The sequence below is a fragment of the Etheostoma cragini genome, chromosome 13 (assembly GCF_013103735.1).
Source record: "Etheostoma cragini isolate CJK2018 chromosome 13, CSU_Ecrag_1.0, whole genome shotgun sequence".
Classification (NCBI taxonomy): domain Eukaryota; kingdom Metazoa; phylum Chordata; class Actinopteri; order Perciformes; family Percidae; genus Etheostoma; species Etheostoma cragini.
In genome coordinates, this window is record NC_048419.1 from 24832735 (window position 1) to 24846491 (window position 13757).

Here is a 13757-nt window from a genome sequence, read left to right on the forward strand (position 1 = left end):
TAAAACCAACACATGTAATAAAACAGGAAACGGAGAAACAGTCCAACAAACACACCTGTTGAAATGAGGCAGAGACACTTGTATGACGATAAGAGAGATTCCTATTAGCACAGTACGTCCAAATAAACCAAGAAGAGCAAACCCTCCAGCTGTTAGCATGTAGTAGCGTGTGCTTCTGTCTTTAGCTGCTGTAGATCCTGTTCAGTGACCCTAACCCAGCATTCAGTCAGCTGTTTATTAACTTTTCACTCACATTTCTCGCCTCTCCACCCACACATCGCAATGGCCAATAAACCACCTCTGGCTGTCGGCCATTTTGTATATTCACATATTAGCAGGCGTGCAAGCCTTAGTAACGGTGTGTGTCCATTGGCAGCAGCCGTCAGGTCCTGGTACTCGTCCACATGTTGTCTATAAACTCCTAATGGGGAGCCGCCTGGCTGTTTGGCAGCGGGAATAACCAATAACATTGGGTGGAAACTCATTTCTTTCTCTAATCAGAGACCGACTTTGTGTTGGGACTGTTGGGTTTCTTCTGAGTGAGTAGTTGGCTGAGTAAGAGCTCCGTTGGACAGCAGCAGCGAGGGTAAAGGACTCAAAGGCACATGATTTGATTTGCCTCCAATTTGCGTCTTATTTTCTTCCTCTGTGGCTCTTCAACTCCGCTTTCTTAACACACACCATCATTTAGTGCGTAACCAAGCAGCGTTTTCTGTTCTCAGTCAGTCTGCAGCCTAAGAGCTTATTGAAGAGCTACCGAGTGCTCTTCGTTCATGAAGGGAACGCGTGGAAAACACAGAGGAGAGACGAGTTATATTCCATTACTGCGTGTATTTTATTAGATATCACATACACTTTGTACGAGAACGTAGATGTGAGGAAATAAACCAATCAAGCAATGGATGCATTCGTTTATATTGAACCGAAACGTATTCAATCTGTTGTTGTGTTGATTAGTTATCCGTTGTTTTTTTTTTTTTTAAGAACCTAATATTAGTCGTACATTTAATGCTATCTTACTTTCAGCTTTAAAACAATATAGATAGACATCATTAATATAGTTTCCAAAATATAGACACACATTAGATACTGCTAAATAAATTTGACTACATGCAAATCCATCTTGCCAGCCTGTCAAATTATGCGTCTGTGTCCAGACAAATCATCATCGTTAATGGATTTAACGGCATCTTCGTGACGTTGTGAGGACGCACACGCGACCCACACCCCGACCAGGTAGCCGTCATATGCACATTAGCTCATATTTACGGCTCGGGTCACTATCCACGGCACCCCGAGAGATGGTGAAGGATCTCTAAACGTATATCCAAACTGCCAGTGTGTGTGGGTGTGTGTGTGTGTGTGTGTGTGGATCGTATAAAGGCTTACCCGAGAACTACCAGATTTACCCATGAATGCGTGAGCACGCACACACTCTTCTCCGTATGACGTGTGAGCAGATGACACTTGTGTTGGAGTCCCGGTGAGTGTTGCTCTCCTGCCAAGCTCTGGAGCTGTCGTCTCCGCAGCACCTGGACGTGCTTGGCACCTCCGCCGCCATCCTCTTTGATTTCCATTCATTTTGTCTGGCTTTGTCTGTTCTTCCCTTTCGTCAAGGACGTTTTACACTTCACTTTATTTCAATTTTGTAAACCGGATGGGTTGAGGGCTCCACAAAAGCACTTTGAATCTTATTTTAATACATCGATTTTCCTATTACACAGTAATGTTACCGAAGCATTTCATTGGACCGGCACCCTGACCTCTTTCATTCTATTCAAAGACCTGCGTTGTGCATCTAGAGCTGTTGTAAATCTACAGTAATTATTCTAGTAAAACGGACCTTGATTATTCACCCGAGGCTTCACCCCTCCCCAAGGCTTTGTCACTGAGCGTATTGTACACTATAAAAAATTATAAGAACTACAAAATGCTACCCAGCTGAAGTTTATATATATACAGTATATATTTATGTATATGTGTGTGTATATATGCATACACAGTGTATATGTTTGTATGTGTATGTGTACAGTATGTGTGTTTATGTATCTCTGTGTGTATATGTGTGTGTACATGTATGTGTATATATACATAATGCATATATGTATATACATGTGCGTATATATGTGCATGTAAATATATATGTGTGTGTGTGTGTGTGTGTGTATGCTTGCTTTTCTTTGAATACTTTAGTGATTTCTTCAATGCTGTTCTCCAAAACGTTGTCTCAAAACTTTAATGTTGCACAGCTTTTCCATCTTCTCGCTGCCGTCCGGCTTACCGACATTTTACTGACATGATCCGGTTGGTTTTGAAGTTTTAGTCTCATATCGGTTCCAGGGGCGGTTATCTGAGCCAGTAACAAAAAAACAAGCATAAAAAATCAAATCTAGAGAGAGGAAATGGAAAACCTGTCCGTCAGTCTCTGAATCCGCTGGGTGGTTTTTCATTACCGAACTCCGTGGTGTAAACAAACGTCCGAGTTCTCCTGTCCGCTCAACTGGATCCTGTCCAAACGGGTGATTTGACAGGGTGGCCGTGTGTTCCTTGTTGTCTGCCGGGACGCGCCGCCATATTCGGTAGGTTTGTGCTGTAGTAGGTGCTTGAAACATGAGAGAGAGAGTGCGATGCAGGATCAGGTGCGCTGTTAATCCCCACAGGCTGCAGCGCTTTCTGAGGATTTTGCCAAAGAGCTGATCCAACAGCCCTGGTTGCTTTTGGCTCACACAGCTGTTTGTCAGTGTGTGGCCGTTCAGCTGTGGGATCACTAGATACTACTGGTGGATGAGTGATAATGAAACAACTGATAGGTGGAACATATATAAGCTGGATTTGATCTATTCTAAGGATCATCCGGATCCCACAGCTGAGAATAGATCCCAAAGGGTCTATGTCTTAGAAGGGTCTTACAGATAAAGAGTGGTTTCAAGGTAACAGCAAAAGGTGCTTTGTGACTGATTTTGCTGCTGTAACACTGGAATTTCCCATTTTTCTTGGGATCAATAAACATCTATCTATCTATCTATCTATCTATCTATCTATCTATCTATCTATCTATCTATCTATCTATCTATCTATCTATCTAACACTGTATCACAGAGAGATAAACTGACATGTGTGAGGACAAGAAGAAAAGTATAATAGAGGAGTCATTCTGACGTTCAGAGAGACCCTGGTTATCTTCCTAATTCAATAAGTCAATAAAGCTGCATGTAATCTCAATTTATTGGACTCATTATGTGAGCGGTCTTCTCCATCATTCCCGGTCAAGATTCCCAGATATTCCCAACATCAAATCTGGATCTTAATCCAGAAATAGTTTGATTGGCACATTTCATTCAGAGGTGATGGCATGTCCAAACTCCATGTCCAATGTGTGTTGGCGTTCCAAACTCCAGCCGATTTGGGAAACGTTCTCCGAGCTAGAACGACGATCCACGGCAGCCATTTTAATTCCAGGGTCGCCTCTCTTAGTGCACATGTTCCACCGATAACCCAGAGGCTGTTCTACAGAGGCGGCGCCTCACAACACGAAACTTTGTTCAAAGTATCACCGGCGGCTCTACACATGAACTCAAGCGTTGAGAACATTGTTTGTCTTCACAGAGTTGAGAAAAAACAGGTTTTAAAACATTGTTTGTGCTATCTGACGTCCTCCCAGTCAAAAATAGGTGATCTCTGAATGCAGATGAATTGACTCTAGAGGAGAAAACGTCATTCTTACACAAGGCTCCTTTTTCAACTACAAGGTCAATATTGTTTTTCACTAACGACAAGACATTATCCGTGCATTTATATGGAACTAAGCTTTAGGAGCTTTCCATCTTCACTTTCCACCCTTGACTGTTGTTGACTGGTGAGATGGAGGGCGAGCTGAAACATCACCAGCTACAGGAAGTGGTTATAACCGTTCTCTTTAGTAAACTCTGTGTAGACGAGCACTGCTCTCAGTGCTGGAGTCCATGCGTAGAGCCCCTGGTGATCCTTGGTGTCGAGCCTTCTGAGGGTTTTAATAATGTTGATTTTGATGCTATCATCGTAGCGGCCCTAGCTCTCCCGTTCAAAAGGTCATGTGACCGAAAAATGAGAATACGGTATATCTTCAAAGTGCCGCTCACGTCCTAATTATGCTTTTAAATGAACGTTTGACTCGGGTACATTCACAAAAAAGACCCTAGGTGGCATTTTGGTGAGAGTTACGCTTTAAAAATACAATTTTGTTTCTTATTTGGATCCAGTTTGGTGGAGGATCTCTGCAGCTCCTGCCATGAAATTGGGATGAAATTGGGTGTAGCTTTTCATTGTCCACAAGAGGATAATTCACCGCGGTTTCAGATGATCTGTTCTCGAGCACTTGCATCAAGTCCATTTCCTTAATCACAACCATTACACACACACACACACACACACACACACACACACACACACACACACACACACACACACACACACCTGGACTTACAGTAATACCTGGTCACTTTATCACTTTAACACTGGACTCAACACTGACACTTTGATAATAATTGATGGTCTTTTTTTGTCTTTATTTGACAAATGTTCTTATTGTTATTGTTATTATTATTGTTATAACTGTTATTTTGTTGTCTTTAAACTGTCTTTTTTTATCTAATTCTTTTCTTGCTAAAACTGTCTCGCGGGAGTCATCCCAAAATGATCAATAAAGAGAAGTTTAAGTCTATCACGCCACAGTGCCCCTTTTGCACCGATGGTAGTATAAAGTGAACTGGCATGGTCAAGGCTTCTATATAAGCATGTTCTCTCATTGATATAAATGAGTCAATGGTCAATTCCATATTTCTTTTTATTTATTTATTTTTTTCAAGATCCTAATTTGAACGTGCTGTGCTCATTGGAGGCTGTTTCGCTGGTGGAAAAACCATTTGAGCCAATCAGAGCTTTGAAGTCTAGATTAGGGGCGAGGGTCTTGGCAGGGCCAGAAACACACAAATAGAAAAAACTGCCGTAAAAATATTACATTTTTTAGCATTAAAACGGAAACTCTAGCAGAGTCCCTATTGGTTCAGTCCAATACTTTCCAACTGCTAATGACCTTTTAGGTGTTTTTTTGTTGTTTCTAGTTTAAAGTTGTCCCAGTTTTTCTACCCTCGCAGCACTGATTCCCCTCTTTTATGTCAGCCTAGACATCACAAGAGAGACCCCTCTTCATCTCTCGGCGTCTCCCGTCAAACAAAAATGAAAATCCAACCGTGCACAATGAGATTTCCTTGTTTGGCTTTTTTGCTGACTGGTGCTTTGGCGTCTCCTCTGTAGCTTTCAGCACTTTCTCACCGGGCCCCTGTCCTGTGCCATTTGTTTCAGTTAGCGGCTAATGTGTGTGGTTGTCAAAACCGATTGGCTTTGGTGGTCTGAGCCGCGCACTCCGAAGCACGGTGGACAGTAAACTGTATTTTTCCACAGAGTTATTAGGCCATTATCATGGCGCTTGAAGTGAACAATGCCTCGTCATCTTCACAGGCAGACAATTAGAATCATCATTAATCGGCACTATCAGCACATCACGGGGGCAGAGGGGGAATAATGGAGCTATAGACCACTTATGGGGCAATCAATCAATGCGATTGCAAACCAACTGTCTTTCATTGTGTCTGGACTGAGTGGCCGGTCAGTACTGGAGTGGAGGAATGTTTACGGCGTGTAATTTGTACTAATGTTCCATCTCTTATCTTAAGGTCATTTTCTACACAGTCTCTGCAGCCGCGTCACACATCTCAAAGTGATCGTGGGCGGCTCCATCATGGAGGCCCATTGGGTTGCAATAACGGATGAATACACAACAGCCAGACTAGACAAAAGGACACTGTAAATGGTTGCTGGTAACTCTACTCTCAAGCAGGCTCCAGCAGCAGCAGCAGCAGCTGAAAGACACATTTGCCATCAAGCTGGTAACGTTAAGCAGCTGAGGAGACAGATGTTTCTCTCAAGAGACCAAATGAACATTGGACTTAAAGTCACCATGACTCTAAGAGAGTAATATTGCTTTGCTGACATGTTCGATGACATGTGTCAGTGTTGTGTTAGTCTCGTACTGCTAGCAAAGTGCAGTAAGGCATAGACAGTTAAAGAAATGAATTCACTGCAACATCTCAGATGAAACAATGGTCCCCGTGTTGAGTCCCACACTGCTCTGTTGCCCAATAAGAGCTCTACGAGTGAATAATGTAGTCAGTGCAAACCAGGCTGCAAACCTGCCTGAAGGATAGAGGATCCCGATTGGAGTCTGACTGAGTTTTTACATCAGAGGTTAATAAGTTGTTCCTTTTGCTCCGTGTCTCCTCTCCAGATGACCCAGGAACAGTGCACTCATAGGAACAATGTCCAGAGTTCAGAGAAACCACAGGTGTACAAAGTGGGGATATACGGCTGGAGGAAACGCTGCCTTTACTTCTTCGTCCTGCTGCTGATGATCCTGATCCTGATCAACTTGGCACTCACCATCTGGATCCTCAAGGTCATGAACTTCACCATAGTAAGTCCCCGTTTGCCCGTTTTTATCTGCCGTGGGATCTCCTTGTTGTGCGTTCGTGCTGATCAGTCAGAGTTGTCCTGGAGCGCCAGAAGGCGTTCCGTTTGGACTCGGACGTCAGATTCTTTTTGAGGTCAAAGTTGGAACATCGCACACAGCTGCTTCTCTGAAAGGAGAGAGAGAGAGAGGAAGAGAGAGTAGGAGAATGTCATGAATATGTTTAGTTTGGTGTGTGTGTGTGTGTGTGTGTGTGTGTGTGTGTGTGTGTGTGTGTGTGTGTGTGTGTGTGTGTGTGTGTGTTCATAAGAGAGAGAAAGAGAGCGCAAGAAAGAAGCACTTTTGTATTTGTATTATTATTTGAATAGATTTGACACACATTAATTTGATTATTGTTGTTGAATTTGTATGTGATGTTTTGGCAATATTTTTCGTGTTACATTCAACAAAGCAAATTGAGTAGAGAGAGAGAAAGATTGTGTGTGTGTGTGTGTTTCTTTCTTTCTCTCTTTCTCTCTCTCTCTCTTATAAACACACACATACACACACTAGGCCATGGACACATGTACACTTTTCTTTATTTTGTATTTTTTGATTAGCTTTGTCTTAATTAAATTGTTGTTGTTGAATTTGTACATGTAGTGTGGTGTGATGCTTTGGCAAAATTGTTCTTGTTACAGTGAATGAGAGAGAGAGAGAGACGAGAGAGAAGGAGAGAAGAGCGAGAGAGAGACAGAGAGAGAGAGAGAGAGAGAAGAGAGAGAAGAGAGAGAAGAGAGAGAGAGAGAGGAGAGAGAGAGAGAGAGAGAGAGAGAGAGGAGAGAGAGGAGAGAGAGAGGTGTTTTTCCTTCACTTCTACGTGTCTTCTTCCCCTTGTTGTGCTAGTTGTGGTGTTGCTGGGTAACGCGTGGTCGTCTGCTGTACGTTACCCCGGCGTCCATGCTGTGCTTGCAGTTCTGCAGAATCATGCATTATTTTTAATTTAAATAAGTTTAGCCTTCAGCCCTCCTGTCAGAGCTCCAGGCCCCAGAATGGAGGGATAAGACCTCGACTCCCCCTCTCCGCTGGGCTACATCTTCCCTCCGCTGCTGCACATCACACCTAGAACCAAAGCAATGCTCGGAGCCGAGGATTTCCAATATGAGTCCTGTCAGCTGCGGATCACAGACTAAATTATGCATTCATCTGCATTATTGATGCTTAGTTAACACCGCTGGCTTGTTTTCAGACTGAACTTCTGTCAGCAACATCTTGTTCTCTTCATTTCTTCTTAACGTCCTTTCAGTTTCTCTTCCTTCCAGAGCTGCTCTCCCTCCGATTGTTATCCCGACAAACTGAAAGTAAAAACAACTTCATTTGTCTTTGACACTGAAGGCATCCTGACGCCAGACGCGTGTAACACTGTGTAAAGAATTGCTTCGTGACAACACGTCCGCATCCACTCAGACAGAAACACGCCGACGCATTGTCTTCGTCATCAGCAGAAACCAAGGAGACAGTTCCCAGCGTTAGTGTTGAGCCAGACCCAGGCAAAGGGCTTCATGAAACCAAAGAAAAGACACGTAAACAGGGAAATAAGGTGCTGCTCTTAATGTTCAGATAGCAAAAAGGAAACTAATCAAAACGAAGTCACTGTAAACCTTTGAGCTACAATCTCACAGTATCTCACTGTTGTAATGGTATACACGATCGTACTGTAAATGGCAATGCATTCTGGGAGAAAATAATATTACAGCGCTAAATGTGAATGTTACATATTACCAGTAGTTACTGTTAATACCAATGCATCTTGGGAGAATAAGGCGGGAATCACACTGCAGCCAGGATAGTAGAATAGAACAGACTGCAACGTCTTTATTGTCATTATGAGATTATGAGATTTCACACAGTTTCTCCACATTTTTTGGACACTTCTGTTCTGTCTGAGATTTTTAACTTTTTTATGTTTTCAATGCTTTTTTTGACGCTTTTTGTGTTTTGCTGTGAGTTTTTGTGATGTGAACATGTTTTATTTATTTTTTATTTTCACTTTTTGACATTCTTTCCGATGCTTTTTATTTGCTTTATTTTGTTGCTTTTTAACTTCTTCTTCTTTTTTTTTTTTTTTGCTAATTCACATTTTAATTATTTGAAGATTTCTTTTCCAGAGTAAAAACCGTTTTTATAGGGGCCAGTAAAAGTTGACTTTGGGCAAGTTACAATTTTATTCCCCTTGCCAGACCGTACATTTGAAAGAAAACCTTAATACGTCCATATACTGCTCATTTTCAGGTTCCTACCTGCATTTTTTGTTGAGGTTGCAGAACAGGGACAGGAAGTAGTTCTTTTGGAGATTATGGTGAACTAGTGGCTGTTGGAGCAGTGGTTTGCCATTGAGAACGAGCTAGCATGCTACGGTTAGCCACCTCGTCTCTAGTGACGTAGGAAGCCGTGCAGATGTTAAACATCTCACCCGGAGACTGAAGACAGAGGTCACTCAGAAACCAGATCTCACACAGAACCCCATGGATAGTTTCTTTCCCAGTTGGTATGCGTGTGGAAGCACCAGAGACACAAAATAACCCCCCAAATCCCAGAAAAAGGTGATTTTTCTTTCACAATATGAGCACTGTAACGTTGAACCCTGTTTTGTCTCTGTCCCACTCCCTGTGTCCCACTCTCTCTCTCTCTCTCTCTCTCTCTCTCTCTCTCTCTCTCTCTCTCTCTCTCTCTCTCTCTCTCTCTCTCTCTCAGTAATCCACTGTGCCTGTGATGAGTTAGATACAGATGCAACAGAGTAGGACCCACGCACACTCACATGGCCGCTGCTGTGAATAATGCATGAGGTCTGCTTCACAGTGGGGCTTTAATATGAGATCTACATAAATCAGGGAGCAGTTTCTCTGACGAGCTGCATGGCCTGACAGAGCGCAGCACTCTGAGTGTTATAATGTTTTTAATGCGTCTGGCTGCAGATCAGGGAATAGGAAAAACATTTGAAATGAGGTAGATTGGTTTGAACGGGACGCTTGTAGCAACGCCCCCCCCCCCCCCAGGTGACAGGAGTGACTGACAGGACACATGTCCGCCTCTTTCTCTTCTTACTTTAGCATTCTGTGCATCAGTCGCATACTATAGGTCCCCGTTTACTTTCCCATGAGAACAAGGTAGCTGCAGGTTCTTACATATTGTCCTGCTGTGTGTTGGACGTTGAATGTGGACTGGCTTTTCAAGGCGGTGGAGCGGCGGTAGCGTCAACACAAGACACTCAGCCAGGAAACGTGCGGTTAATTCTCGAATTTTGAACTTTTAAAAACTCTACATACAATTACAGAGACAGTTATAAACATGGTGAAGCAGTGGACATCAGGGAGAAGGGTGTTGGTGTGTGTGAGTCTACTTGTACCACTTGTAAGATTGTGTATGAGGATGTGAACAGTGCACAAATGTGCAGTATAGATAGCACTATGTGTGTGTGCACGCTCTCGGATTGCAAGAGTTTTTGAAATATATGAATGGGAATTTCACGTTGGCACACATCCATCCAGCTTATATGTCTTTCAGAGAAGCATTCGATCCCGTCTGACCTCCGGTGCAGCCGAGCAAAAAGAAGGCTACAGATGGAATATCAACAGCATACGGATCTCCTTTCTAAGGATGTGTTTTGATCTCATCTCTTAGGAGGGCTGAAGCTTGATGTCCCTTCACAACCACTCTCTTGTATGTTTCCAGGGTTCCCCCCCCCGGTGTATTGCATGCCCAGTGGCCCACCAGGCCTCAGCCTGTGGTTTTTAGAAGTTGTTTTTACAGTCGCGGTAGGGCGGCTTTCAAATCTCCAGTTAGCTTTTAGCACAGACTTATTGTAGGGCCCTCTGGCAGGGATCTTCCGAGGGGGTCCTCAGAGTCGATGCAGGGGGGGGGGGTGCCTTTAAGTTATTGGTTATTTTTCAAAGTTTTCTTCTAAAATTAAAAAAGTCTTAACATACTTCCAACATATTATTAACAAATAGTTGTATGTTTAACATTAAAACATGATTTAAAAAATCATGTCAACAATGATTAGCCTATTTTAATAGCTTGGTACTCTATGCAAAAAAAGTATAAAGGATATGTTGTTGGCCCAGTTTAATATGCAACTTAATTTTAAACAATATATCCAGTAGGAGGTCCCTGCTAGAAATAATAAGCCAAATCCACAGTCCAACCAATAATCAGTTGTATAATTACAATGTGGCGTATCTTAACAAAAAAGAATGTTAGGAATTAATTGCGGTTAAACAAAGAAACTGTGATTATGTAAATAAATTGACAATGAGACAATTATGTAATAATTGTAATAGGCATTGGTGCAAGTCTGTCTCTGCGCACACATTGGGGAAATGATGTGACAGATTGGAGGGGAATAAACATAAAATTTCCTAAGAGCAATTATTGAAGGGGGCACAAATAATTTATACAAAATTGTACTTGTATAGGATATGTGTCGTTGTGTAACACCAGTAAGTAGGCTGCCAAAGCTATTTATTCACTTTAAACATCAGACCAAGTGACTTTTTCCCATTTTTCCATTTCAGTTTAATATGTGGCTTTTCATTTGGACTTGGCAGATATCAAAATGAGGAGGCGTGGCCTAAAGGCTGGTGGGAGGGTCTGAAAGAAAAGGGATGCAGAGGCACCTTATGGACAGCAGGTGGGGAGGTGACTGCATGGCTCCAGTACCTTTTAGCTCGCGTTATGGCTCTGTGGCAGACGGTTTTGTAAAAATAGGTTAACGATTGTGTCATAAAAGCATAGTTGACAAATCACAGTATTGTCAGAAGAAGCTCGCAGACAGTTTGGACATCCATTAGCCGTTTAAATTTAATTATTAAGGTTTAGTTAACATAGGCACAGGCTAATTATTGTTATCTCCTAACATATACCTACCTCTCCGTCTCTGCTGATTGGGAATGATTGAGATTTCTCTTGCACAGCTACCAGAAGACTTACAGCTTTCAGACAGGTTGCCCACATCACATCTACGTCTTCCAGCTCAGTTGGAGGCTGCGCAGTAACGCTCAGCCATCACCGGGAAAGAGCTTCTAACGGACTTCACTGGTCACTGGTCTGATATGTTGGTCCATCTCTTTAACTGTCTATGCCAAAAGCCTAAAACCAATGTCAAGGATCATTGTCCAAAATCACAATACACGAAGTGCGCCTGAAACCTGATCTGAATTGACATGGTTTAGTTCTCGCTGTAGATCCTTCATCTTGTTAAACAGCAGTGTGTCCTTTTTGGACTCTTTGGGTAAAGAATAATGAACGCTAAATAACCACAAACACAAACAGAATCCATTTTGTGTAAATAAGAGCAGCAGCGTGCGGGTTATTAGACCAGAACGTTCACACGTATTACCGGGTTGCATTTCCTTCATCTGGGGCCGTGATCTCGCCTCGTATTTTGAGCTATTATGAAAATGTGTGTCAAGTCCATCTTGAGAGCTACAAATGCCTCTTCAAAAGCTCGCATTAGCCTGGGTCAACAGCTCATCTGTTGATATATTATGTAGGTACTGTGCAGCACATCTAACAGGCAGCCGTACACACACGCTGACATCTCGAGGCTGGCTCCTTAGAAATCCCATTCCCGTGCAACAAAACCGCGTTCTCAGTTACGTTTTGAGGGAAACATCCTCTCTCCTTAGACGTAGAGAAGCGAGCATCTGACTGGAAGGTTGTCAGTTCAATTCCCGAACCGGCAGGATAGATCTGGATGGGGAAAGTAAAAAAAAAAAGTGTGCAAAAAAAAAGTGTGCAAAAAAATGATATTTGAATTCTAATTCAAGCTCTACCGAGTCAAAATCGATTCCCACGTTTTTATTTCTATTTATTTTTAAGTATGCTGCAATCACTTGATAGATGGACAGACAGACAGACAGACAGACAGACAGACAGACAGACAGACAGACAGACAGACAGACAGATGGATAGACGGATGGATAGATGGATGGATGGATAGATGGATGGATAGATACTTTGTTGATCCTCAAGGGGAAATGTAAGGTCCCAGTAGCTTACAGACATCACACACAACACACACATGTACATCCTAACAGAATATTAAAATAACAAACGAATAAACATGAATAATATGGATAGGCGTATACTCTACATATACACACAAACATATACACACATATCTAACATATACAGTAATCGGGAAAACATTAACATACTGTGAATTATTTTTGAATAGAATATTGATATTGAGTTGAATCGTGATGTTTTCTGAAAGGTACACCCCTATTAATAACAGCACATTATTTAACTTCCCTTAACAGTGGCAATGAGCACATTTTTCTGAAAACTTCAGCATATCTCAGACCGTGCACCAGAGAGGGCGGACTGCTAAACACTTATATAGTGAAGAAGAAGTGCCTTTGGCTAAAGTTGCCCTTCGTAGTCTGGGTTGGAATTTAAGAGAGCTCAGGGCAGAAAAGCCATTAAAAGTTAATAGAACTCCCATCAATTTCAAATGAAGGGGTTAAAATGCTCCCAATTAGTTATTGTGCTCAATTGGGAGAAGCCACTCTCATTTCACCATGCTCGTGTTTTTCACCAAGCTTTGATGGCCGACTTCCACAGAGGTCTTAATGACTTGTCTTTATTCTTTTTTTTTTCGAAGAAGCATCGGCCGGACGAAATCTGCTGATTCGTAGTTAGTGTGATAACGACGGTTCAACATTTTTATATTATTTGTGTGATTTGTTGGTCTACCTGGCGCAATATAAAACAACAAGTATCGCTATCGACCTCGGCCAAATTCAAATTCAACACATCGGTATTGGATACATTTATAACTGGTGCGTACTTATATGCAACCTTCATGCAAACCAATGCAATGAAAAAAACAAAGTGACAGCCAATAGATTGGATGTGCAACAGATGTCGGTAAGTTTATTATTTAGTAAAGGCACAGGGGGCTTAATGACCTTTACAGATGTGAAATACGAGACATTTAAAATAGTGAAAGTATAACTGTACAGCACAAACAACGGATGGATTGGCCAAGAGGATCAAAATGAAGAACAGATCTACTGTATGATGAGGTCTGGACTGGGTAAAAAAACTTCATCCCTGGACTTTTGAGATCCAGACCAGTCCATCACAATCATCCAGACACCACCTGTCCTCACACTCCCCTTCAACACATGTACATACCAGTAGGGTTTAAGCCAAATGCTGGTAAAATATATATATATATATATATATATATATATATATATATATATAT

General features: G+C 42.1%; 1 protein-coding gene and 1 long non-coding RNA gene across 5 annotated transcripts in view; one reads left to right on the plus strand and one right to left on the minus strand.

Annotated features, from left to right (window-relative positions):
• Nucleotides 1–13757, minus strand: part of LOC117955350 — a 224225-nt gene that overhangs the window by 189216 nt on the left and 21252 nt on the right. The window contains exon 3 of the long non-coding RNA XR_004659024.1: nt 11504–11512. This is a non-coding gene — a long non-coding RNA (uncharacterized LOC117955350). The remainder of the gene's footprint in view (nt 1–11503; nt 11513–13757) is intronic.
• The window catches only part of sgcd (sarcoglycan, delta (dystrophin-associated glycoprotein)), a 256701-nt gene that overhangs the window by 155399 nt on the left and 87545 nt on the right, over nt 1–13757 (plus strand). For all 4 annotated transcript variants that reach the window (XM_034889770.1, XM_034889767.1, XM_034889768.1 and 1 more), the window contains one exon: nt 6323–6508. In XM_034889770.1, coding sequence (XP_034745661.1) covers nt 6323–6508 — 186 coding nt within the window. The remainder of the gene's footprint in view (nt 1–6322; nt 6509–13757) is intronic.